Source organism: Aedes albopictus, chromosome 3 (genome assembly GCF_035046485.1).
Source record: "Aedes albopictus strain Foshan chromosome 3, AalbF5, whole genome shotgun sequence".
Lineage (NCBI taxonomy): Eukaryota > Metazoa > Arthropoda > Insecta > Diptera > Culicidae > Aedes > Aedes albopictus.
This window is the reverse complement of record NC_085138.1, coordinates 112617147-112644900: the sequence shown is the minus strand read 5'-3', so window position 1 is coordinate 112644900 and position 27754 is coordinate 112617147. Positions and strand designations below refer to the sequence as shown.

At 42.2% G+C, this 27754-nt stretch overlaps 3 protein-coding genes across 9 annotated transcripts in view; 1 reads left to right on the top strand and 2 right to left on the bottom strand.

The window, feature by feature from the left end:
• LOC109420033 (uncharacterized) overlaps positions 1 to 16182 on the bottom strand; it is a 265784-nt gene extending 249602 nt beyond the window's left edge. For all 3 annotated transcript variants that reach the window (XR_009999193.1, XM_062859618.1, XM_062859619.1), the window contains exon 1: positions 15975 to 16182. The gene's annotated coding sequence lies outside the window, so the exon portion shown is untranslated. The remainder of the gene's footprint in view (positions 1 to 15974) is intronic.
• Positions 2359 to 26254, top strand: LOC109409561 (uncharacterized). 5 transcript variants are annotated; one of them, XM_029876246.2, is made up of 8 exons: positions 2359 to 2505; positions 2580 to 3581; positions 10445 to 12284; positions 12614 to 12727; positions 12812 to 12991; positions 13222 to 13847; positions 24061 to 24458; positions 24583 to 26254. In XM_029876246.2, the coding sequence occupies exons 1-8, from the start codon at positions 2503 to 2505 to the stop codon at positions 26015 to 26017; spliced, it is 5598 nt and encodes a 1865-aa protein (XP_029732106.2). In that variant the 5' UTR covers positions 2359 to 2502; the 3' UTR covers positions 26018 to 26254. The 5 variants fall into 5 exon arrangements, with proteins under 5 accessions (XP_029732106.2, XP_062715595.1, XP_062715596.1 ...); XM_062859611.1 differs by having other exon boundaries at positions 2577 to 3581; positions 10448 to 12284; XM_062859612.1 differs by having other exon boundaries at positions 2577 to 3581; positions 12614 to 12697.
• On the bottom strand, positions 6517 to 10421 carry LOC134291629 (uncharacterized). Its single transcript, XM_062859615.1, has one exon. It carries the CDS (start codon positions 9092 to 9094, stop codon positions 7703 to 7705), a length of 1392 nt encoding a protein of 463 aa, XP_062715599.1. The 5' UTR covers positions 9095 to 10421; the 3' UTR covers positions 6517 to 7702.
• Positions 26255 to 27754: the final 1500 nt, after the last annotated feature.

The window sequence follows — 27754 nt, the reverse complement described above, 5'->3', positions numbered from 1 at the left end:
TTGACGACACTCCTTGATAAATAATATATTGTAACCATTCGATACCACATTTGCACGAATCAAAACTACGTGATTTTTCTAGTATTTTGTTTTTGCGTACATTGCCAATGTTTATCTACCATGACAAACAACACGATGCAAACTTCCAATCCGAGATTTGCGCGAAGCAAAACAACGGGATCTTTCCAATCTAGATTTTCGTCAGTGGAAATTACCGGGACTCTCTCTTCACGACAAACAACACGCTGTAAGCTTCCGATCCGACATTTGCACGATGCAAAACAACGGGATCTTTCTAACCTAGCTTTTTGTAAGCGGACATTGCCGGGAGTCTTCCTCCACGACAAACAACACGCTGTAAGCTTCCGATCCGACATTTGCACGATGCAAAACAACGGGATCTTTCTTATCTAGCTTTTCGTAAGCGGACATTGCCGGGAGTCTTCCTCCACGACAAACAACACGCTGTAAGCTTCCGATCCGACATTTGCACGATGCAAAACAACGGGATCTTTCTAACCTAGCTTTTCGTAAGCGGACATTGCCGGGAGTCTTCCTCCACGACAAACAACACGCTGTAAGCTTCCGATCCGACATTTGCACGATGCAAAACAACGGGATCTTTCTTATCTAGCTTTTCGTAAGCGGACATTGCCGGGAGTCTTCCTCCACGACAAACAACACGCTGTAAGCTTCCGATCCGACATTTGCACGATGCAAAACAACGGGATCTTTCTAACCTAGCTTTTCGTAAGCGGACATTGCCGGGAGTCTTCCTCCACGACAAACAACACGCTGTAAGCTTCCGATCCGACATTTGCACGATGCAAAACAACGGGATCTTTCTAACCTAGCTTTTCGTAAGCGGACATTGCCGGGAGTTTTCCCCCACGACAAACAACACGCTGTAAGCACAAAACAAAACAATTCGATCACTATAGCGCAGCTGGAATTTGTTCTTTTGTTGCACTCTTTCCCGTCAATAATTGCCCATGCACAAATAGTTTTCCGCAGGCATGCTCCAGCGGGAGCTACGTCGCCGAAAAATATCACACCGAACTTCCACTTTTCACATGGGTTTTGTGTTTCCCTCACTTGTTCACTAATGCATGCACATTGAAGGGTGATTCCTCCCAGCAAAAATATAGGTTCCATTTCCTCAATTAAACGAAAAAAAAAACTGGCAGGAATTCGCCAAATGTGGAGTTTGGTATTTCACTGGGATGGAATCACCCCTCACGTGCAGCACACACAACTTACCCAGGCTGACGTCGGTTCGCAAGTGGCAAGAGTGAACGCGGTTGGGTGACGCCTGGAGTTGTTGCTACGCAAGCAGGGATGCCAACATTGTCCGCTTGACAGTTCGCATCACATTCAAATGCGCTATATCGCCTGCTGTGATCAATCTCCTTTCCACAGCTTTATGCAGTACATCTTATATCTCACACATTGAAAGACCATCAATCAACAATAACACATACAGTGGTCGTTTTCTTTCAAATTTATTGTAAAATTGTTCCCTAACCATTTGCTTTGCAGTAAATGCTATGAAAAACTGGATAATATATTGACCGTATCTTTTACTGTATTGCGAAAAATTTGTTCGAGAAAACGAGCGATTTTTTATGGTAACCTATCTTAACCGCCTATTCCACATACTGTAATTTGGCGGATTACCATTTGTCAAACTGGCAAATATGTACATAGAATGGTTAGCTTACTGTTATCTTGGACAGTCTGAGAAATGGTTATATGTCAATTGGTAATAGTCATCAACAGTATGAGAAACGTTGCATTTACAGTTAGTGATTATGCGGGTAATTTAGCAAAATTTTTGTTCGTGAAAAAAGCCATTTTTGAATGGTAACTATACTTAACAACCCATTCGGTCTATCATTCAAATTCCGAATATGATAAGTCTAATCATCGATATGATTCACGTTTATAATATTGTATCATCCATTTAATGTTACCACGAATAATCAAAAAACTATACGCTTTATCACAACTTTATGATACCGTTTTATTCGGGTGAGACGTTTCGGATCAGCTGATCGCTCATTTCATGAATGAAAATTTGACAGGAGTTCGCGCCCAAGCCCGTGAAATATCAATATCAACACTGTTGTCGTTTCGTAAAATAGACTATGGGTTCATTCAAATATATACTAAAGCCGCTAGTCATTGAGCTGCCTAAAAAAATCTCACGACACCTACAAACATTTACAGATTGGACCTATTGAAATGTTTGGAGCGAATGCTCTTCGATAAATCGATTCAATCGTTTGTTTCGAAACGGTTCAATCTTCGAAACTTGCCATTTTCGAAAAAGCTTCATCGCTTGAACTAGCGCTTGAAAAGAAAAGCAATCGTTTCACGACCTTCACAGCGGATAAAATGAGTGCAGTAAATAACTTTTCCTGGTGAAATTATCAACAAATTTGATACAAAATAGGACAATTTCAATCAAATAATCGTGCCTATAACAATCCAGTAACAAAAATGGTAAGTAAACTTACCAAGAGAATAGATCTTCGTTATTTTTGACCGTTCGGCTGGTCCGTATCCGATTCCAGCAGCCACCCGAAGAATCCAACATGGCTGATCAAAACAACATGGTCGCAAAACGGTGCAAGCCGTCTGCTCGCACCGATGCCAGTCAGAAACGGGATTCCCCGATTCACGGAGATGAAGATATTGGTAACGATGTGGAGAATCCCAATGCCGACAAGGAATCCGATCATTTGACGGAGGAGGAAGAGAACAAACTGCTGGCCGAGGAAGACGACCTGGATGTAATCGATTGTTACACGGAAGATTTCGACAGCGACATGGAGAACGATTTTTGTAGAAGGGAAGCCAAGAAGGAGAAAGTGCAGAAGGAAACGGTCACTACAGTTACCGTTAGCGAGGAGATTGATCAGAAGAATAAGAAGGAAAGCGATAAGTCACCGAAAGCGAAGGAAATCGACAGCGAGAAGAGAAAGTCGCCGACGAAGGAAACCAGGGAGAAGAAGAAATCGCCGGCGAAAGAAGTTGATGAGAGAAGCAAGTCGCCAACGAAGGAAGTTTGTGAGAAAAAGAAGTCGCCAGCAAAGAAAGTCTCCAGGGAGAAGGAAACATCTCCGACGAAGCAAAAGAAATCACCGGAGAAAGTTGTCCCGGAGCCTGAAGAAGATGACGACCAGGATGTTATTCAATTGTGTGACGAACTTTCCGACACATTTCTTGAAGATGTCGGAAGTAGTTCGGTAGGCCCAGAAGCCAAACCGGAAATATCACTTCGGGTGAAGGATGAATCCGAGAAGGAACGTATGTTGAGCGAACCGCTGGTCAAACAGCTCGTTATACCGGAAATTTGCGTTTCCGACGAAGAGGACGATAAAACATCGATGTGCAGCCAGGAATCGCTGAGCTTGCAAATCGACGCGTACGTCGAAAAGGCGACGGAAATAATCGACGAGGTGAAACGGACGAAAACTAAAACGGAAGGTCAGTCAAACGTTGCCGCCGGAGTGATTAAAAATGGATCGTTGTTGAACAATAGCAACACCAGCGAGGGTGGTCTCTACGGTTGCCACGTGAGTATGCTATAATTATTGAATTATTTGCCCACTGTATTTGGGGCTTGTATTCGGGTTGCTCATCTTACCCGCCTTACCCAATCATGCATCCTGTTGGCCTTGATGCTGGCAATGTGTTGTTTTTTTTTTGTTTATAGAGACTTTACCCTGAAGGGGCATTCGTCTCTAAAATGTGTTGTTCTAAAAATGTAATTTGAACAAGTCAAGTGGTAGCTAATCTTAATTTAAACCTGGGACTTAAAGTGTCTCCTTCTATCGTAACACTGCTGCCTAGGCTTGCCCTGTCGTTCGTGGCTCCGCCTGCCAGTATGTACTTTGTTTCCGACGCGTTCACCGTGAGTCCGACCTTTGCTGCTTCACGTTTCATGCGGGTGTACAATTCTGCCACCGTTCCAAATGTTCTAGTAATAATATCCATGCCATTCGCAAAACAGACAAATTGAGCTGCTGAATAGCTTCCTTAACCCTCGAGCAGTCGCGTCTTTGACTACCTGCAACGACGCCATGCTCACGCTGTGTACCTCGAGCGTGCATTTTTCATGGTGCGTGTACTCAGTACACGACGCGACCGCTACCGGGTTAACTTCCCTCAACGTGAGGGATGGCTCGTTGTTGCTCCCTGCTGTACTGACGTAGTCATTTCTCCCGCTGCCTTGATCCTTCATGTCGGCGCTCTTGGTGTCATTCAGATGTTCGTCGTAGTGCTGCTTCCATCTTTCGATCACCTGACGTCCGTCAGTCAAAAGATGCTCCCGTCCTTTCCCTGCACATTCCGGCTCGCTGCACGAAGTCTTTGTGGGATGCGTTGAGCTTCTGGTAGAATTTCCGTGTATCTTGTAAATGGCACAAAGGTTAAACCTTCGCACCGTCCAACTCCACGAGTGTGGGCTTTCACCGAGTTTAAACAACTACTTGTACAATTTGTTGTCTGAGAAGCACATGTTTTTCTCTCATGGAACCTCGGCAACTTCACGAATTAGTTACATGGGTCCCCCAGGGCTCATGCTTAAGCCCCCTTCTTTACAACTTTTACGTCAGAGACATCGACGAATGTCTCGTGGAAAATTGCTCGCTACGAAAGCTTGGGGACGACGCTGTGGCCTCTATCACCGGCCCAGAGGCGGAAGATCTGCAAGGACCACTGCAAGATACCTTAGACAATTTGTCTGCTTTGGCTGTAAAGCTGGGTATCGAATTCTCTCCGGAGAAAACTGAGTTAGTTGTCTTTTCTAGGAAGCGTGATTCAGCAGATCTAGAGCTTCAAGGTCTTTCACATATGTATCTGGGGGTCTGGTTCGACTCTAAAGGTACCTGGGGAGAGCACATTAATTATCTGTATCAGAAGTGCCAACAACGAATCAACTTCATGCGTACACTCACCGGATCATGGTGGGGAGCCCACCCGGAAGATCTGATAAAGCTTTATCGTACAACGATACTGTCGGTTTTTAAATACACGGTAGCTTTTGCTTTCAGTCCGCCGCGAAAACACACATACTGAAGCTAGAGCGTATCCAGTATCGTTGTCTTCGGATCGCGTTATGCTGCATGAACTCGACGCACACAATGAGTTTGGAGGTACTAGCTGGAGTATTGCCTTTATCAGATCGTTTCGTGGAATTGCCGTTAAGGTTCCTCATCCGCTGTGAGGTGCAAAATCCACTGGTAATTGAAAATTTTGAAAAGCTGATCGAACGAATTCATCAAACAAAGTTTATAACAGTGTACTACTCGTACATGACTCTGGAGGTTAACCCTTCTTCGAATGTTCTCAACCGTGATTGCTTCCAAGACTTCTCCAATTCCACTATAGTTTTTGATCTGTCCATGTTGCAAGAAATCCGTGGAATTTAGTGCATGATACCAGCAGTATCAAGCATATAACATCACCTTGATTTAGGTCTCTTTACATTGCTCGATCCCAGACAATGAGAAAGCGGATTCACTCGCCAAGGTGGGTGCAATGGAAGGCGATGTTTATGACCGTTATATCGCCTTCAAATATTTTTTTTTGAATGCTTGTCAGCATACCTTGGTCAGTTGGCAACAAAAATGGGATGCAGGGGAATTGGGCAGGTGGTTACATTCAATTTTCCCACGGGTATCGAAGACGGCGTGGTTCAAGGGGTTGGACATGGGTTGAGATTTTATCAAGATAATGTGTCGACTTATGTCCAATCACTACTCTCTGGGCTAGCATTTCTATCGAATAGGGCTCACAGATAGCAATCGTTGTAGCTGTGGTGCAGGCTATCAAGATATCAACCATGTTGTGTAGGAATGCCCCGAATACGGTATTGCCAGATCCGATTTATGTGCAACCCTTAGGGCCCGAGGAAAACCAAAAAAGGAAGACATTAGAGATGTGTTGGGCCAACTTGGTCTTGTGTACATGAAGCTTCTTGAAACAAGCCGAAGTCTTCGTTTGATACCCCAGTCTCGTTGTTCCGCTTGTCCACCTCGTGTCTCTTCGAAAATCGTCTGTTTGTATCGTTACAGGTTGTTTGTCCATCACCCTATCCTTTCCTCAAATATTATGGTTACCCCTAACCTCGACCAAACCACGAGTTTTACGGTTTCCCAAAACAAACATAGTTTAGAAGTCAAAAACATGAAAATTGTAAAAAAAGAAAATAACTGAATTCGGCTCCGTTATGCCAGTTGGCGCATGAGCCTCAAATAAATGATTAAGTAAAAAAAAAATAGGCGTCGAAGTTGCATGGCAAGAAGCTTAAGGACCTTCAGACCTCACAAGAGATCTGAATCGCATGGCTAGCTTATTTTAATTGATTCATAGCATTGAAAATAGAGTACCGACGAAAATAGGGTCTTGTACCATTTGGGCAGGTGCACCTATTTTGGGCATTTGCCGCTATAACTAAGTCAATTTCAAACCGTTTGATTTGAATTTTTGTATAGAGTTAGATAGTGTACGTGCCTAACTCTATACAAAAATTCAAATCAATCGGTTTGAAATTGACTTAGTTATAGCAGCAAGTGCCCAAAATAGGTACATCTGCCTAAATGCAGGGCTGTTACAGATGGCGCGGATTTTGCGTTTTTCGCGGTTTTTGCGTTTCGCGCGGATTTCGCGCGTTTTTGCTAATTTCGGCGCGGATTTTGCGGAAATGGTTTTGAAATGCACTTACATCAAACATATAGACAAGTAGCCCAACAAAACCAGAAAAACAACGTTTTTAAATTAGTGTTATGGAATGTTGTGCTTAATTAAAATCAATGTTAATAGTCCCTTGCTTAGAGTGCTAAAATACACTGCACTATACGCATACGTTAAACTTAGAAGATCCTCTTCTGAATTTGTTAGTCAAACTATTGAAGTTATTTCTGTCTTAACCCCGAAATCAATTTCTGACTAAATTTTTGGATAGAATGGCAAAATTCCTGCAATAGTTGTTTCTTGGTGATTCTGAAATCTTTTTTTATGGAATTTGCAAAGAGATGTCTACCGGAAGTGTTAGAGAAACATTTGGTTGAATTTTGTAGTCAAATTTAACAGTATCTTGTAAAGAAAAACATTGGTTTGGTAGACTGTGTTAGGGACGCAACTTTCTCGGGAAACCAATAAACCTCTCGCTAGCAGCTTACTGTTACAGCAGCTTCGAGACTGCAACGAATATATGTTTATTTCAGAATATTAGAATAGAATACATATAAAGATTATAACTTACATTATAGTCTCATGGCTGAATTTCTCGAGTAGCGCTCTCCTAACCGTATAATCTATTTACTCGGAATCAAAATACACTAACTATTCTTGATCATGCAACTGAATAACTGCTTACAACCTTAAGGCTAATACGATAGCTGGGGGAAGCTCGGAACTCACCATACACTGAAGGAAATTACGTAGTCTTGAATTTCCAACATACCCCTTCCCGTGTAGTTCCGACTTCTCCGTGAAGTACTACGTATTCGTATCATTTACAGTTGTAAACTGATCTGCCGCAGAAGATCAATAACCAAAATCTAATACCTGAATCCTTACACGAACTTTCTAAAACCGATCCTTGTAGTAATATCCACTTCTCTTTCTGTTCCAATAATTCCTGAGATACTTCCAACTCTGACCGCACCAATCATTCAAACTCTATCAAGAGTCACAATGCTAGACTTATTGATACTGAACTCATTGATGATTTACCATTCAACAACATCAACTTCAACTTCCCTGCTCCAATAAAACAATCAAATTCTATGGTGATCTGATCACAGAACACAATATTAACTTCTTTTCCATCGTGGGTGTGACGATTACCATACGCACTCTGTGTCGTGTTCTGCGATGGGCTGCGATTTAGATGACCGTGGTTAGTAACACTCCAACTGGTAGGAGTATGTTTTTCAACAACCCGAGTAAAGATGTTCGAGAACCGAGGACTGTATCGCAAACAGTTTACACTCATCCATCGCTTCAACAGTAGCAATCCTCGCTGACATCCAGTATTGAACCCACCTGGATCAAACTCCACGCCGTCCGTGCTGCTTTGTGGATGACAATCATCGTACGAAGCGAAGACCACGAATAATCGGTCGATTGCGAGTAGTTGAATAAAACAGTATTCATCAATGAACAGTGAGCCCATTTCAACAGCAACCTTTTTGCTGTTCGCTGATGCCGAAGGCAAAATAACAATATTTTGTTTTGGTTCGCTCTTGGCGAAGCGGCTATTCGAAGTGAAATGTTCTTGCATACTGTAGTATTGAGTGAGAGAGAAACTGTGCTTCGGTATTGCTTCTGATTGAGTGACTGTTGGAGTATTGGTTATACAAACCACTTGATCAAATGTCGCAAGTAAGCCGTATGAACCTACTACATTCTCTTCAGCTAACACTTCGTTTTCTGAACACGAATATAACTGAACAACATTCGTATTTGTTGTATCCACAATTTCGGTCTGGCCCATACTGCGGGAACGATTTGACTCAGACGAAAGGTGAGCTCCATCCACTCCACCGGATTGGTCATTCTGAACCATACTGGTCAAACTCGATCTAACGTTGACTGTACAGAACACCTGTAGCTGCACTGCTGACTGTTTTTTACTTTGGACAATTTCGTCGATTTCATCAGGAAACTCAGGAGAAGATATTGTATGCGGTCCTTCGTTTTCGTACTCGGTACCAGTTTTACAGTGAGACAGAATATTCGGCTGTGCAATTTGGATATTCGGGCAGCGAGAGTCCGGACCTGTTCCATCAGATTTGGCAGACGAGCTAAAGATTAACTTATGCAGGGTTCCGTCACTCAACGAAATTTGCTCGACTGGCACTATTTCGCCGACATCTTCCCCACTCCTCTTCTTCGAAACTTTCACCATCTTTGCTTTAAAGTGTAGCTCGATCTGCTCTAGGCTCCGTTCATACTCCTGCCGTAACTGCCGACTTTCGTCATCCAACTGTGCCATTCGTATAAGATGATGCTCTTCTAATAGTTTGAGACGCTGTTTCAGACGCTCCTGGCGAGTATTACTTCTACCGCTGGAATCCATATCTACCTCGACTCAGGTACGATATAATTCTCGAAGTTTGTTAGGGACGCAACTTTCTCGGGAAACCAATAAACCTCTCGCTAGCAGCTTACTGTTACAGCAGCTTCGAGACTGCAACGAATATATGTTTATTTCAGAATATTAGTATAGAATATAAAGATTATAACTTACATTATAGTCTCATGGCTGAATTTCTCGAGTAGCGCTCTCCTAACCGTATAATCTATTTACTCGGAATCAAAATACACTAACTATTCTTGATCGTGCAACTGAATAACTGCTTACAACCTTAAGGCTAATACGATAGCTAGGGGAAGCTCGGAACTCACCATACACTGAAGGAAATTACGTAGTCTTGAATTTCCAACAGACTGTGTATGTCGTAAGAAATTAAAATAGAAAAGATACAGGTAACAAACACGTCCTGGAGCTTTTCATGATTGCATTCTTAGATAATTCTATGGAAAAAAAAAAACTTTGAAAACTCTGGATAGAATATTATTTATTAGAAATTTCTAGCGATTTATTAAACATGCAAGAATTTCATTCATTATGGATGAGTTTCAGAATGATGGAATTGACGAAACTCCTGAATCAGTTATTACTACTTGCGAAACAATTTGTTTTGCTAAAACTATGATTTCCGATCAGAGCACCCGTTGTCAGGGGCACAGTTATTAAAGGGTTTCTTAATATTTTTTTTTTTTGCAAAATATTTGAAAAAAAAATGTTGAAGCTTTCGAAATCCTTAGAATAAGAACATTTAGCTGAAATATCCATCTAATCCTAATTTCCAAGTGTGTGGTGTGACCAGAAACTCTTATCATAATGTTCAGAACATTTTATAAGTATCGCCCCAAGGAATACAATTTAGTGGTGTTTCATTCAAAAATTTCACTAGTATTTGCAAAAAGTAATCCTTGAATTTCTCAAAAAGTTTCTGAAAATTCTCAAATGATCTTTTGGGATTTCAAGATTTCTAACATAAGGTTGATTATATATTATTTCAAAAGTTTCGTCAAACTGCTGCCTTTTTAGTCGGCACTGATTGATAAACAATCGAAGAATTATTGATTCAAATTCTTGTTTGGTGTAGAAGTGGTTATACAAAGTCATGAATTAGTAATTAAAAATCAATTTATTAACTAATCTATCGATTTTCTCTTAAAAATTTTGGCTTTTAATAAGTTTGAGTCATCAAAGCCATATGTTTTGTACTGGCGCGGATTTGATGACCTCGGCGCGGATTTCTAATGGCTTGGCGCGGATTTTGCGGTTTTCAAATCGACACTTTTGTAACAGCCCTGCAAATGGTACAAGACCCTAATAAGTTTTACTTAATTACTTCAGCAGGAGGATCCGGACGTGTTGAAATTGAAGCTTGACCTGTACCAAGATATGGGAGGTATGGACTACGAGGCAGAGGACAAAACGGAAGAAGGAGAAAAACTGACAGTGGTCCGGGTTAAGGCAGAACCATGTTCGCCATTGAATATTCACTTAGGGGACGACATTCCTACTATCGAACTGACCTCAACGGACGAAGAAGTGGAGGTGGTGCCCAGTCGCAAAAAGTCCGAGGAACCTGCCAAGAAGAATAAAAGGGGTAAAAAACGGAAGTCCAAGAAAAAAGAAGCTATCGAGTGCATAGATCTCCGTGTGGTTTCATCGGAAGATTCCTTCCCAATTGTGGCGGACTCAACGGTATCAGTTGTTTCGTCCCGTACCCGAAACGATTCTGAAGGATCCGAAGGATCGAAGGCATTGCGTAATCGCATGATTGCTGTCAGTCCGGAAAAAACTTGCGGTAGCGCTAGCAAGAAAGCAAAGTCTCTCCGGAAATCGCTTGATTCGATGGAACCGCCCGCTAAAAGGAAGAAAAAGGTCGATCCCGCTATGATGGGCTATCGTAACAAGCGTCGCAAATCAGTTGGCCGTTCGGTATCGAAATGCAGTGTGATTTCAGGTTGCTCATTGTTGTCCTCGATAGCAGACGAAGATATGATTGTGCTGTCCGCTAATGAGGTTCTGCTAGCAGATCCGGTCATAATCGGTGCAGAAGGAATAGCGAATAATGAGAAAACGGAGCACGATCCGAAAGAGGAGGAACCGTCTGATAAAACCGAGGAAGATAAAGCAGCTAACGATTCGAAGGGTGAATTGATGCACTCGTTAGACTTGCAAGAAGCCATTGCGAAGGAGTTGGTGCAGGAGGCAGCGTTGGAAGAGGAAAAGGATCGTGGCGAATCAGATGAAACTAGTTTCCCAATACCTACGACGGATATTGCGCTGGAGGACATGCTCGATTCCTTTATCGATAAAGAAGCGAACAACAAAAGTGCCGATTTAGTTTTCCACTCTATTTCTCCGGAGGAAAAGTTTTTGATGGATTCTCTGTTTGCGGATTGCGAGAAACAAACACAGCAAGTCCCCAGTCAGGAACACCTGGAGTCGTTGAAAACTATCATGGATGACGGCAAGCCTCTTGTTGAGCCTGCGAATGTAGTGGAGCCAATCGCTATAAGCTACACCATTTGCAACGGGGATGCACAATCGGAAACGGTTCACATGCAACTCGAGAACGTTGCATCTGCATCCGCCGAAATCTCCCAGGATATCGCTAAGGGACCAAAGGCTCCAAATATCAAAATCATTCAAAACTATCAAAAATATCCCTTCCAAGCGAAACCCCCCAAGAAGTCCAAGGGCAACAGCGGTAATAGCCAACCGCGTAAAGGTCGGGGACGCAAGAAACGGGATGTCAAAGATGACACCGATGAAGAATATCTCCCATCGAGCCGTAAACGCTATTCAAAATCCCGAAAACCCAGAAATGCCAAACCTCCCTCGATGGAAGAGGAACCCAAAGTGGAAGAACATCACCAACCAGAAGAAGAACAACCTCCACACCAAGAACAACCGGTTCTGCAGTTCGATAACGGAGAAGAAGATGACGACGGAACGGCTACGACATCCACGGTGTGTCGTAATATGCCCACCCTGGAGGAGGACTTGGCGTTGTCCACCAGCTCGGATGAAGGCGAGACTTTTGACGCGACCAGCAAGGAATGCATTACGACATCGCCGTCGAAAATCAGCTCAACCAGCACGGAAGAAGGTGCAGCCATTAGGCAACAGGAAGATCGACAGAAGAGTAGCGGTGCAGGAGACACGCGACGGAAGAAGAAAGGTAAGTGAAAGGTTAAGTGCTACCTATAGTTGTTAATCCTACGGTGGCAGGAGTTAAGTATCCTATTGATCCTAGTGTTAGTGTTTAATGTTTTCCTTAAGAGTTCAAGTAGTTCTAAAAAGAAAATCAAGCCTAGAAAACTTTATGTGCACAATAATTCAACAACTGCTCTGCTGCCACTATTATATATTATTATTTTTCTCGATGAGGCATTAGCAGGGATACTATAACACCATGCCTGTCAAACCAAACTAATTTTAATTTTACTTTAGTTCACTAACAAACGTTACTAACCATTCCATCTTTTGTCTTTCAATTTTGCACTGAAGGATCGTTCAAGGTGAAAAGATCTGATGGTGATAATCTAAAGCTCACTCTGTCCGTCCACAAACGAGGCCGTCCAAGACTAAAAGGTTCCGGTCGTTCCCACCCACCACAGTCAAGTGTGTTTCTATGTACACTAAATGCTGCTGTTTTGTATTTATTAAATGTTGGTATACCATTATTTTTCACTTTCATTAATCAAGGTTCGAATGGTAAGGTAGTTGCTAAACGAGGTCGACCAAAGGGCAGTAAAAATAGGAAAATTTCCGATTTCTATCCTACGACTATGGATCACAAAGACGTCAAAGAGGTGGCTGCGAAAGTACAAGAACCACCGCATAAGGAATCCATTGCACAACAATCGCTATCGCCATTGCCAAAAGGTAAAATGCTTTTAAGTTGTATTGCTCTTCCTGGATTGTTTCTTGATCCCGACGGAAACCATTCTTCTTTGAAAGTTACTTTTCAAATATTTCGAGTTCTACATTGGCGTAACCAGATTTATCTTGTTTCTTGCTCACTTTTCTAAACAAACAAGAAAAAAGAAAAAGCTGGCTACGCCAAGCGAGTTCTTAAGCTAACCATTTGAACGTATTTGAAATTCTGTTCACAGAGGACAAAGTCACCACGAAGCCAGCTCCGAAGCGAAAGCGTAAGCGCTTGACTAGCAGCAGCACTAGCGAAGATGAAACTGCTTCTCTCGGCAATACCTCGAGCGCGGAAACCGAACCAGAACTGCAGCTGAGTGCATCTACCATCGGATCAGAGCCGGAACAAGCTTCGGTAGAAAATGGTTTGGAAACAACCCAACCCTCTGCCGAAAAGATGGACAATCTTCAGATTGTGATTTCTCCGCTGACCGAGGATAAAATACGCGAAATCAACACGCCACAGAAGTGCAAATCGTTTGCCAAGGCCTGTCAAACGGAAATTTCCGGCCTGACGTGGTCTATCGATCTAAATCAGATAGATTTCCGATCGGAATATTTCGAGAAGCTACGGATCTTGTTGAATAATGGTGCACGTTCCGGCGGGGATCGTTCGTTCAATGGCGTGGACATACCGAATCGATCTACTTTGCAGCGTTGCCTGATACCATCCCCACCGAGACAACAGCAGCCAGTTGCGGATGGCAATAACAACAGGAGTTCTGCCGATGAGTTGCTGTTTCAACGCGCACTTGGTGAAGTTGAACTTGGTGCCAACAATGCGGAGGATCGATCGGCTCGTCAAAGATTGGTAAGCAAAGAACTACATAGATTCTATAGCAATTTTCCGAAACGCGTTGCGTAGAAAACGTACAGACCACTCAACACCTCGTTGCTCGATCCTATATAGGTATAACACTTTCCCGAATATTATTATCCAGAAAACCGTTACCCCGAATGCCCTGGCCAAGTTCGCAGGGGTTGATGGTATTAAAGTGAAGGAGTTTCATTTTGACTATAGTAATGTAGTGTTCTTTAGTGAAACATATCACCTTTTTAACACTTTAATGCGCCTCCAACGGTTCATCACGAACCGGCTGCTGCAGATGGAGTATAGCTGATCATATGCATCAGACATGCTCGATAAACACGGAGGAACCGCCGGGGCTCAGTAGAGTCTATTCCCAAGCAATAGTTCCAAGTCGGTTGGATTAGAGAAGGTTTTGATGATCGTTACAAATCCCAATAAAAGTATTATAGGATTTGTGACAGGTTTTGGAACCTTTTACAGCCAGTTGACTTCAAAATGTTGTTTGGGCTCTATTTCCCACGTTTCTCGGTTGATTTTGAATAGTAATTTATTAATGTCCAGGGTCGTGCAATTTCGAAAGGAAAACATGACGTACGACGACTGTAGCAAATCGTTTCCCATGCGAACGGACTGCTGTGATGCTTCATCTCTCACCCAGCAACAGACTCGTTCGTTGCTGCTACAGAAACAAGTGTGTATAAAACATGGAATGATACACTTGGATTTTCGTTTCATTTATGAGTCATTGAAATACTTGTCGGCGTCGGTGGTGTAGTGGTAAGCGTGGTTGCCTCTCACCCCAGTCGGTCGGGGTTCAATTCCCGTCGACGCCGATGGGATTTTCTGAGACATAAAATCCGTGATCACGTCTTCCCTCGGATAGGAAGTAAAGCCGTAGGTCCCGGCCCATGTGTTGATGGGTTCGATATGTAGGGTCCTCAGGTGTGGTGGCTGTCTCCCTGGGGCGTCGGAATTTAAGGCTTAGCTCCTAGACCCAGCCGACGTAAAACACAACTGGCGCCGAACGGTGCTAGTTGGCCAGAAAAAAGAAGAAGAAGAAGAAGAATTGAAATACTTCAACATGCTAAAACACTATTTAAACCACATTTTTAAATAGTGGTGCACGCCAATAGAATGATAATTATGTTTTATGAAAGAGGATAACAAATTCGACCACTTAAATCCAATTAACCGGCGCCCGTAACCATTGAGAGACTAGCGCGCACCAGTGAGACATCAATGCTTTGACGGGTGAAGCACAAGCAATGCGACCGGGTGGGAGACTACCGAGTGCTACGATGAGTGGAAAAGTTTTTTTTAACGACCGAGTCATTAGAAAAATGTATGAAACACTTGAAGTGACTCATTCAAATGTTGCATGAAAGTGTATCATTGAAACGAAATTGTACGCCCCTGTTAATGTCATAGTTGCTTTTCGATTTTTTTCAATGTTAGTTGGTCATATTTTCTTTAAATAAAGTAATTAAAATCGACCGAAGAATTATTAGTGGGAAGGAGATTTGCAGCACTTAATTGTGCTGATAGGTTCGAAGCTAACGTGCGAACACTTAAACGCATTGTTGACGTCAATGCGATCGACGTGACATTTTGGACAAAAACTGATTGCTTTTTATTAAATGAACAACGTTACTAGGTTGACATTTCTAGGCTACGCTTGAGAAAATGACATGGTTTATCTAGGTAGGACCGATAGGACAATCGAACGAATTTCAATATTTTTCATAGTATTTGTAGTGGGATAAATACATAATAGTTGACGTGCAAACTTTATTATTTATAAATTTTATTGCAATCAACTGACCAACTTGGCGTATTTTTGTTAGATGGTATTATGGCACCAGGAGAAAAATATCAGAAGTTCAGTTACATGTTTCTGGGGGTTTTGAACCGATGACAATTTAAGGACACAAAAGATGAACACAGAGAAGTAGTAAACGATTAGCGAAATCAAGAAAACAATTTGACACAGGATCGACTATATTTTAACATACAGGGTTTGATTGATTCGATGAAAAAAAAAACAAACATACGACAACTGACTTAACGAGATGTAAAACATATTGAACCATACCACAAAATCAAACAAGAAGACAAACACAACACTACATAGGCAAATCCTGACTGACTGACCCATTGAAAACTTTCCAATCTTCTACCGTAACTTTCTGAGTCAATTGCAACAGTGTCTTAATGGATATCATTTTCCGCGTACGGCTGGCAAACTGCTTCTGAAAGATTACGTACTCTTTTCTATCTTCGGGTCTAGTGTAGAGGTTTCAACTCTATTCAGAGTGCAGCTAGAAACCTAGCAAAAAAAAACCGTTACCCCGAATGGTCCATTATCCCGACTTCCAATACCTACCCCGAATAGAATTCTCCAAAAAAAAAAACATTACTTGATGCGTTGCGCTAAACGTTCTCTCCGGGCTTTCGGTGTTTCCGGTGGACGAAGTGACACAAGAGCTATCAACGTCATTTTTTGGTGGAGGCATTATTCCAAGAAGAAGTGCGACGTCGTCCAGTGCTTTTCGACGCCAACAGTTCGGCCACGGAATGAGAAATTGGCACCTTTAGGCAAAGTGTGTGAAATGCGGTGAACGACACCAGACATCGGAGTGCATCTTACCAGCAAGAAGCGACACTGCAGTCAACAAGGACCGGTCGCAAATCCGCTGTGTCAACTGCAGCCAAAATCATACTGCGAACTACCAAGGATGCCCTGCTCGCCTCAAGCATCTGTAAGATTTGAAGAGCAAGAGGAGAACGAGACCGAATCCGAGGAACAGCTCAGTGAAAGTTTCAACTGTGCCTCTACACGACTCGCCCCCCAGTCGGCCGGGTGGTGATTTGAGCCATTTGCTGGCCAGCATCACGATGCCCAAAATTTCCTATATTCAAGTCGTCCAGGGGAACCCTCAGCCTGGGTTGTCAAACAACTTGTTCAATGTTGAGGAGTGCATGTGACTCGCTAATGAGTTCTTCGCCAGCCTCTCGTATTGCCAATCGAAGGCAATGCAATTCCCAACCCTTAGCGAACTTATCATTAAGTACGTCTAGGGGTAGGCGGGGCATAATGAGCAGCTTAAGCATTTTGCCACCAAATCCAGTAAATTAAGCGCAATCAATGTGTAATTTTGACGTATAATCCTCATTTGAACCTTATCTGACAAAAACTAATCGTTGAAATTTCGAATATAGCTATAAATGTTGCAAAATTTAATGTTTTTAAAAACGTATAAAATCGTGGATTGCGTTTTAGAGGAGAGCACCCTAGGTGGGGCAGGATGATCAATCCCCGTTTTGTACACAATCAAATGTTAACTGACTGGTCTTGTCAATGATAAAGCATACCGGCAACAACCAATAAGAATTTGAGGGGATTATGGGGTTTAATTTGTAGGGAACGGTGGGGTTCCATGGAGTTTACTATTAAAGCATTTTTAACCGGGATAATTTACAGATACTGATTTTTTAAAGCTAATGAATTGAAAATTAATGATAAAACCTTACTAAAGCCTGTATCCGCAATAATCGGGACACAGAAGTACGGTAGTAACTCTGTACTGAATCAATAAAAATTGGCCAAAAATAAACTGAGAACTCTTTGATGTATGTTTATTATTTGTGCAAAAGTCCATAAAAATCGATGCATTACTTTCAACTGTGGATGAGAAACAAACAGACGTGGTTTTTAAGATTTTGTACAATCATCACCAATTTTCATTCGCTTACTAGACGGTTCTTTTCCGCTACAATTCAAATTTCTGTGAAGATAATTATGAAATTTCGTGAGAAGTTATGATACTTATGGAGACACTTTCTTGAAAATTTTCATCAACTTTTATCAATTGGATTGAAAGACACTGGTGTTGATAGGGGATAGTGTTAGTGAAAATGTTTCATGTTTTTCATGTGCGATGTTTGCCCATTCATAACTATTGAATGTCTCTGCTAATTTTCATGAAATTTTCACAGAAGGTAGTTGATTATGAGTATATTATTCCTGCAAAATTTTATGATTATTGGTGTAGTACTTTCAACAATACAATCGAAACAATAAGGGATGCTCACTAATTGTTGCCTGAGGGGCTAAAATCACGGTTAGCCCCAATATATGTTTCGACTACCGTGGGGTGCCATCTGACATCTGAGAGCATTATTATCTAATTAACAGCGGAATCATCCTAAATTTGCTATAACCTCAAAACTGCATTTGATCTCAATACAGTTCACAAAAAAATAAATGAAAAATTTGATATATGTCAAAGATTGAAAAATAAGTTGCAAATGTATGCAAATAGCAGATGCCATATTCAAAGATACGAGAAAATCAACACTCACGGAAGTGAACGAGTATTTCGATCTCTAGCAAAAGTAAATATTCCAATTTTTCTTTGATTATTTCAATTCAATATGTTTCATTATAATACGCAATAAAATTACTTAAAAATGTTGTTTACTTATTTTGTTTCAACATTTATGTTGTTGGCGAAACTAGGAACCCACAATTTATATGGGTCCCTAATTTCGTGCACTCTTTTTTATAATTTTGTTTTAAAGGTTCATGTGTACTTGTAGTCATCGCATGATTCGGTTATTAATAATAGTTCTAATAACTATTTTAATTGGTTTAAAATTAGCTAAGGACACCTCATAAACCACGTAGAAATTAAAACAAAAAAAATAAACAAATTTATAAATGTGGGAATACTAAGAAAGCTCGGGATGATTTTTTTATACAAACATTGGGAGTAGCAGCTTACAGTCGCTAGTTTCACTCAAGCAAATTATATTGCCTTATTGCCAGAACACAAATTTGGGAGACGACACTTTACTAGAACTAACCTCCCAAGGAATGTGCCTATTAATGGCATATAGATTATGTGACATACTAGAAAGGTAAAAAGCTACAATAAGGTACAACAATGAATTGAGTCACATTACTGATCATCAGGAAAGTTAGTGAACATTTGATTCAAGTAGCAAACAATTTATTGTTTGATTAAAATGGTCTTTAATCCAAAAGAAACGTCAAAATAATCACCTTTAAGGGAACCAGAACCACCAGAGGGATTTTTGGAAATCTCAATGTAAACATCCGGGACAAACATGGGAAACAACAAATATTCACTCATATTTTGTCACAGACTTCGATTTTATCTACACGTTATGGTTTCATGGGTATTATACGAGTATGCAACGTTTTGAAAATTAATACATTTAGGCGAATTCTACCGTAAGGTCGCCATTCACCGCTCATGCCCCATTCACCGCTCATTTAAAAACTTTCATTTCATCAAGTTTTTATATGGATGTACCTGAAATCACGTTCTCAAAAAATATTTCTCACACTGCGCTGTAGAACTGTTCAGCGCACACAGCGAAAAAAATATCCAACAAGTAAACCCCGTTAAAGATTCCATTTTGACAAAACAGGATGAACTGAACGACATGAATCGTCAATACTTTGGTAAATAAAAGTTATTTTGTTTTTATAAATGAATAGTTTCTGTGATTCCATGAAAAAATAATCCAGTGAGCGGTGAATGGATCCATTATGAGCGGTGAATGGATGCATGAGCGGTAATAGGAGCCAAGAGATAACACATTTGAATTTTTATTTTTTCGGTTGTAAACATATTTTACAATCGTTTTATATTTTTTCTATAATACCAACATAATTGCTGAGTTGTAAACGTAAAATAAAGTGCAGTATTCGCAAACGTCGATTTTTAATGTCATATACTTTACGAAATTGCCGTTAAATGAGCGGTGAATGGCGACCTCACGGTATGTCTTTTAGAGTGAACGAAATTCGGACTAGGGGTCGCAGTACCGACCACTTTTAGTGAGTACCGGTATTTCGGAACTGGAGCTTACAGTACCGGTAGTACCGGTAAAATACCGGTACTGGGAATTTTTTTTACTCATGAAGAATGATCTATTGCATTGTAGATTTCCTAATTTCCAGTTGTATTTCGGTTTTCAGGGATGTCATATAAGCTAACCATAAAATACTAAATTGAACAAAAAATATAGATAGACAAAAAAGATAGAAAGAAATGAGCTGTTTGAAACTGTTTTTGGAACTATTCTTATAGCTCAGTTTCACAGGCAGTATCTTGGTCAGTTTAAAATGAAAGAGGAACAACTTTACATTACCCAAATCAGATAGATAGCTGTGAGGTAAAAACAGAAGAAGTTGATTTTTCCTTGATGATCCAATGGATTCTAAAAACTGAAGAAATAACAAGAACCCCTAATCTAACAAGTTTTATTCTATGTTAGTTAATCCATTTCCAAACTTCAACGTTTATTGAACCAATCATTACTAAGATATCCTGGATTTGCAGAAAGGTTGCATATATGGAATGCTTGTTTGTCAAAGTAGTTGGTTTTAAATGTTTTCGTTTATTTTCATTGCATATTGGCTATACTAATGACCGGATCTCAGCATTTCGGGATTTCACGGTACCGAAAGTACCGGTACCAAGGATCAGTCAGTACCGGTATTTCGGTACCAGGAAATGGTCGGTAATACCGGTATTTTCGGTACCGGTACTACCGGTACTACATCCCTAATTCGGACCCATTTTGAACGATAATCTGATATACTTTATGGTAAAATTTCAGTAGTTTATCAAACTTTGAGAATTCTTAAGTGCACGTAATATGGGCACCTCACGCTCACGGTATAAAATTGTTGATAGTGCATCGATTTTTTTTTTTAATTTTGCCCATGCAAGGGATGAATATTGAGAGGTTTGTGTTCAAAATTTCAGCCATTTCCTTTATCAAATTTAAAAGTTACAGCGCTGACAAGCTAAACAAGGGGTTGTACAAAATTCAATTGCTCGCGTTCTACTGTTTCATTGCTACAACAAATGGTACTTCATCGATTCAATTGAAATTTTGCAGGTGAAATGAACACATCTTAAGATATTATCAGGCAAAATTTGAGCAATTTTAATGTATACATTGCAGAGTTCCAGCCATATTTCTGTGTCCCGATTATTGCGGATACAGGCTTTATATGCATCGTAACAGAGAAAACCAAAAGTGAAAATCGTTTGTTTAAAATGTTAAAAATTTTTATCATTTTTCCATCAGTTGCTCATTTTGCCCCACCCTACTATCAACTTTTTAAAGTATATTTTTTCAACAAAATAATTATTCAAATATTTTGAAAGTGTTACAAATACATTTCATTGACTCAGTAAACATCAAGAAATTTGATAGATACCCTCCAAAAACTTATTTTAGGTCAGCTGATTCTTATAATATTTCCCCAGTACATGACCACTTCACGCATTTTGACTATTTTTTCAAAGCAAACGGCTTTTTTGACAAATGTTTCGTCATCAATTCATTGGATTTGAGGTAATTAAACTACAATCAAGCAATTTGTTTTGAAAATTTGGAAATTCACAGTGAAAATACAAGGTGCTCATTATGCCCCACCTGCTCATTATGCCCCGCCTACCCCTACAATGGCCAATTTAGCTCACCCAAGATGCTGAATTGGATCTGCCGTTCTATCCGAAACAAGCCTGAGGTTTTTTTTTCCACTTTCTTTGGAACCACGAAATCGATATCGCTGTGATCACGGAAACCTGGCTCCAACTCAACAACTCAATGTAGGGTCTGATACCATTTGGGCAGGAGCACCTATTTTGGGCACTTGCTGTTATAATTCAGTCAATTTTGAACCGATTGATTTGATTTTTGAGACACGATCAGATACGCACAGTATCTAGCCATGTTCAAAAATTCATGTCAATCGGTTTGAAATTGACTGAGTTATAGCAGCAAGTGCCCAAAATAGGTGCTACTGCCCAAATGGTCCCAGACTCTACCACGAAAACTACACTATTGTGAGAGCGGATCGAGACTCGCCGGATGTCACCGGTGGGGAAGGAGTAGCGATTCTGGTGAGGAACGGAATATCTTATTCCAAGCGGGATACCTCGAAGCGGACCATCGAAACCGTCGGCATTATTGTGGTGGCAGATCCAATGCCAGTTAACATCATTGCTGCCTTCTATCCCGGCTCGAACCACAGGGCAACGCTCTGCCAATTCAGACGGGATATTCGCCAACTGTGCAGCATTGACGAACCATTCTTTTTGGTGGGCGATATGAAAAGGATGTGGTACTGCAGCAAATCCAACAAAACCTTGCACCAAGAGTATGTGTCCACGGACTTCTACATACACGCTCAGGAGACTCCCACCCACATTCCTACTGGACGAAGGAGTCCTTCTACTCTGGACTTGATGATCTCCAACAACCTGGTGCAGATGTCGCGGCCGGTAACGCACGTCGAACTATCGTCGGACCACCTGCCAGTAACCTTCAGACTCGACGCTGAGATTTCAATAGCTCCGGCGGAAAAGATCATTCGCTGTTTGGACAACTGAACTGGAGCACATTCGCTCGAAACGTCGATCAGGAAGTCGACCTCACGGCAGTTTGGGTCAAGGATCTGGATCGGCTGGAGAAAATCAACTATGCAATCGGCAGAATCACCCCGATCGTCAAGCCGGCTGAAGAGTGAAAAGGCTGCTGTCCCTACGCGTAGGATCCATCAGAAAAAGTAGGAAATCCCAGATGAGCTGAAGCTGCTGATACGTTTGAGAAATGTGCAGCGCAGATAGCTCATTCGAAGACGGGACCCGCTGGTTGGTGTGGTTGTAAAGCATCTGAACAACGTTATCAGCACCAAAAGTGCAGAGCACCGATACAGGAACTTTGGTTCGATGCTGAAAAACCTGGATAATGGCTGCAATAAATTCTGGAAGTTAACGCGCAGCCTCCGGAACACGGTCAAGTACAACCACCCGCTGAACGTGAACGGTAATCTTGTAGTGAGTCCATCACAGAAAGCCGAAGCGTTCGCTGCAACGTTCGCTGTCCCTCATAAAAACGAAGAGCCAGGTGATTCGGAAACTTCGGCGGTGGTTGACATTACAATCGACCAAATTCGCGGTGCAAGCCCTCCCGTTCCAAACGCTACCCTGGTAAAACCGAAAGAGGTGAAATCATTCATCCGTAGGCTGAAAATCGAAAATCTCCCGGGCAGGATGGAATCGGGAACAACTGCCTCAAGCACCTACCAAGAAAAGGATTGGTCGTTTTGACCAAAGTTTTCAACGCGTGCCTGGCCAGCTGGCCTTAGGTTACTTTCCTACCGGATGAAAACACGCCAACGTGATAACCATTCCGAAGGCAAATAAGGACATCATCAATCCAGGTAAATGCCGACCGATAAGTTTACTGAGCAACCTAAGCAAAGTTTTCAAAAGGTAATCCTTAAACCATCACCTGGAAACGGAACAAGTTATTCCAGTGGAGCAGTTCGGTCAAGATTGTGCAATCATTCCTTTCCAATCGGACTTTTACGGTTGCCGTGAATGGTGACATCTCCAGCACCCACAACCACAACAAGTCCTGAGTCCGAGTCTCTACAACGTGCTCACTTCTGACGTACTGATGGTAGACAGTGTATCGTACGCATTCTTTGCGGATGACTCGGCTTTCCTAGCGTCGGACAAAGATCCGCAAATGGTTGTTACTCACCTCCAAGCGCCGATGAACAATCTCCAGGACTCCCAACGGAAGTGACGAATCAAATTGAACACAAGAAAAACTCAGTCGATTTTCTTCGCGAGGAAGCGTGCTGCTTGACACCTTCCTCGCAGGTCGATTGCGGTCAATGGTCAGCCAACTACATGCAATCAAGTATCTTGGAGTGCTTTTCGACAAGAATTGCGCTCAATCTCACCACAAAAGGCTGTAGGTGAAACCAAACAGGACAAGCTGCTCAACTTGAACCCTCGGTACCCGACTCACAATCTCCACAAGCTGACCGGAGTCGACACCGTCGATGCAAGCATTAAACAGGCCATGAGATGCTTCAGGACTTATTGTGAGATGTCAGAGAATCCGCTCATCGGAGCACTCTTCCCTGAATTTTAATAATTTTTGTCCTATGTATTTATGTCTCATATAACGAATTTAAATGATTTTCTTAGTTGAAAGGTAAATCAATTTTCTGAAGTGTAAATGTGAATAGTGGATATAAAAAAGTTAAATTCTGGAAAAATGAATTAAATTTAAATTGAGAAAAAAAGATCCATAAAAAATATTCGGAGATACAGATAATGTTTTTTTTTTTTCTTTCTTCCTTTAGGAACGGGTAGTCAACAGCGTCCGGACCACCTTCCGTATCCCGAAGGTAAAGAAACAGGCGTCAACATCGCCACAGGATGTAACGTCATCGACGCCGCATCTGGCTGAGCCAGTCTACAGAGAGGATCTTGGCGTAGCTCCGCTTCCATCAACGTCCCACCCTACGGATCGATCTCAGCAACCCGCTAGGGCGTCCAGCAGTTTCAGGCCACCTAATGCTGCCAGTGTAGTACAACGAACCATTACAAACGACTATGTTGATGACCAAAGCGAAAATTCTGAAAATGGCAGCAATGTGCTTCCAAGAGACCGTCAAGAGTTTAGGCAAAACATCATGATGCAGGACCGATTCGAAGCACCGGGTAACCAGAATATGAATTCTGGACGTGACAGTGCAGTGTAAGTATGCGTTATGAACAATTTGCTTAGTATGATTTATCAAGTTGAAATTGCGTTTGCTTGCATCTAGAAAAGTCAGCACATTTTTAATTAAAACTATATGTAATCTGTTATTCTTTCACAGGAACATGAGCTACATGCCTCCGACGAGCGCTGAGAACGGCCCACCGGGAATTAGCCGGCCCATTGCCAATCCAGACCCCCGGCCGTCACCAATGCCACCTACGATGCCACTGGAAAGTCAGGCCGGTCTTCCAAGTCGCGCTGAGTTGCTAAATGTCCGGCGAACGATTCGCAACGACATGCCACAGCAGCAACCACAGCCACAACTTGTTATGCCGGAGATTCCAACGCAACCTTTTGTTCAACCATTCCTTCCAGAACCGCAATACAATCCTCCGCAACAGCAACATCCCTTCGCAATGTTAGGGGGCTTTCAACCGGCGTTGTTCCCCGCGGCCACCGCTTCCTTCAACAGAGGAGGACCCCTTCTCGGATATCCAAGATTGGATCCATTATCAATGTTTAATCAAGGTATGACAAGCATGCAGCAACAACAACAGTTTAGGAGTAATCCTAGCAATATGAACGATTTCTTGACCTTGCTATGGGAACAGTTCAAGGAACAACAACAGCCTCGTCAGCAAGCGTTGATTCAGCCTCCAGTGCAAGCTCCTGTTGCACCGATTGCTCAGCCTCCTGTTGTGCCCATTACGGCAAGTAGTTCCAATCAGTTTCCAGTATTAAGTCAGCTGTTGTCTCAAATGAACCAAATCTCAGCGCAGCCACCATCGGCGGTTCCCCAATTTGAACCACAAGGAACCAACGATCAAATGGAAATCATCGGCGGTATCTTCGGGTGCATTGACTTTCTGACCGATCGATGCAGCAAACCTCACTGCCGCTACCCACACGTTTTACCAAGTGAAGAAGAAATCTTCCAGAAACTCGTAACTCGAAGCCGCGATGTCATTATGATGAGTTATCGATTTGTATCCGGTAGGGATGATCTGTTCATCAAATACTTCCCGGTATACGCCGGCGTGATGGGCCGAAATAACATGCGCCATCAGCTGGTCAACACGATTGCCGATTGTGAGCATTCGAAGCGTCCCATCCAGTATTACAAGTACATCGTGGAAGGTCTCAAAACCAGCGGGACCAGCGCGGTCCAGGCCGTCCAGTTAATCCTTGAGAAACACACAAAGAAAAGCTTCAATCAAATCAACGTGCTGATCGAGTTGATCTTGGACACCGGTGAAGGCATTCCGACGTTCCTTCGCATGCTGGAGGAGTTTTTCCACGTGAAAGATTTCTACTATGATATCACTTCCGTCAATCGTCTGCTCGAGTTTTGCGTGCTATCGAGTGCACTTCCGACAAACGAACTGGCCACGTTCGTTTGCAAGTTGATTTTGAAGGTTCCTGCTGGCGGGGAACATCTCGTCAATACCAGAGTTCTGTTGGAGTTTATTCAGAAGGTCCGGGTAGATCCAGCTCTGGCACTGGATGTGGAAGATATCGTTAAGAAGTACGGTAATGTTGTAATGAGACCGTAGTGGTAAGATGAATATGCTAATTACGTTCAGACACGGTGGAGGTAACTGCTTTCTTGTTATTTAGTTTTGTTATGTAATGCAGCAGTAACCGGGTACCTTTCTGTTGGGTACACTTTTGACAAGAAGTCTGTTTTTGTTTTCACTTTTGCAAAATGACGATTATTTGTAAGACGGAAACAAACATGTTGATCATCATGTTATGATTTTTGAAAAAGAAATAAAGTGCGTAGATCGGTAGCAATTTTTTTGTCGTTCACCTACAAATAATTTTCACTGAAACCGGTCCTGTAAAAAAAAAGCCTGTGGATTGAGAGTAGCTAACCAAGGTGCGTTTTTGTTTCGTATTGTCAAGAGCAAGGACCCCTCAACCAAAAAAACCCACGAAGCTGAAAAAGCTACTCAATGTTTATTAGTAGTGAGTGACTAAACAATGTGTAGCATTTTCAGATCTGCGCGTTGTTTGAATGCCGAGATCTATGCATTCGGTATTTGCAGGACAACGATTATGCCGGTCATGTTTGGATTCACTCATACAGTTTCGTAAAAGAAAAGCATTTAGATTAGGTAGCGACCGGTTTCCGGTAGAACCACTTTATGAACGTTTTAGAAAAGTGTTGAGAACCACTGGATTGGCTCTCATGCTCTCGTCGTTCTGCGTGCTCGACGATAGCATTTCGTTATGCCTTCGGTCGATGCACAATCGCAGAGATTAGAATAGAAGTAATGTAACCGCCGTGCCGTCTACGTGTCGTGTTTTAGTTATGTATATTTTATAGTGTAATAAAGTATGTTTTAATCTGTTATTCGCTACGCCTGTGAGTTTGAATAGACAGCTATGTCTCCCGGCCACCCCGAACTCCAGGACGTAACAGTGGCGACGAGAAATCCGTGCGTGCAGTGAGGACCCGCGACACGTGAAGTTTTCCGCGGAGGAGAAGATGGGCGATGGCGACACGATGGACATCGGGCGGAGTGATGAAGCACAGCGCCAGCATTCGGCTTCAATGGCTGGACAGGATCTGCACCAGCGTCAGGTGGATCAGTGGCTACACTCACCGGTTCTAGGAGCAGTTTATCGGAACCTAAATGCTCCATTCCCATCAGTGCCCGTGGAAATGCATCCTCAGCAGCACCAGTGCAACAATCAACCCTCGCATCAAACCCCAGCTGGAATCAATGATTGATTCGCTACCATATGATGGGCAGTCAGCGGTACAAGCACCACCGCTGCCATCATCGTCAGGCCGGTTTCCACTCGATCGAGAGCAGTACCTCGAAGAACAGTTTCGGCAGATGCGAGAAGCCAGCGACAAATACTTTAATAGTATGAATCGGCTGATGGAGCTCCAATATCAAGCTTATGTGGAGCGGATGAAAACATTCAACCAACAGACGCAGTTGATGTTTTCTCTATGTTGGGCTGCTAGAGGACTGCAGCCAGCATACGAGTCACCAAAGTCTTCCCCGATCAGCACACAACAAGAGGGAACACAACACAAGGCTCCGTATCCAGCCAGATGATGTCGACACTACGGCGGCGGTAATTAATGAAGAGCAACCGCGGCAGCCACGAGTGGATCAGTTGATTGTTCCCGAGCCGGCGCTTCGTTGTGATGATCAACAGCAGCAGAAGGAAGAAATGGAAAAACCTATTTTCGTATCTGCACCACCCGACGGCAGTAGTGATGAGGTTTTCGAACACGCTCAGCAGAACAAGAGTTCAGCAGAGGTGTTCAA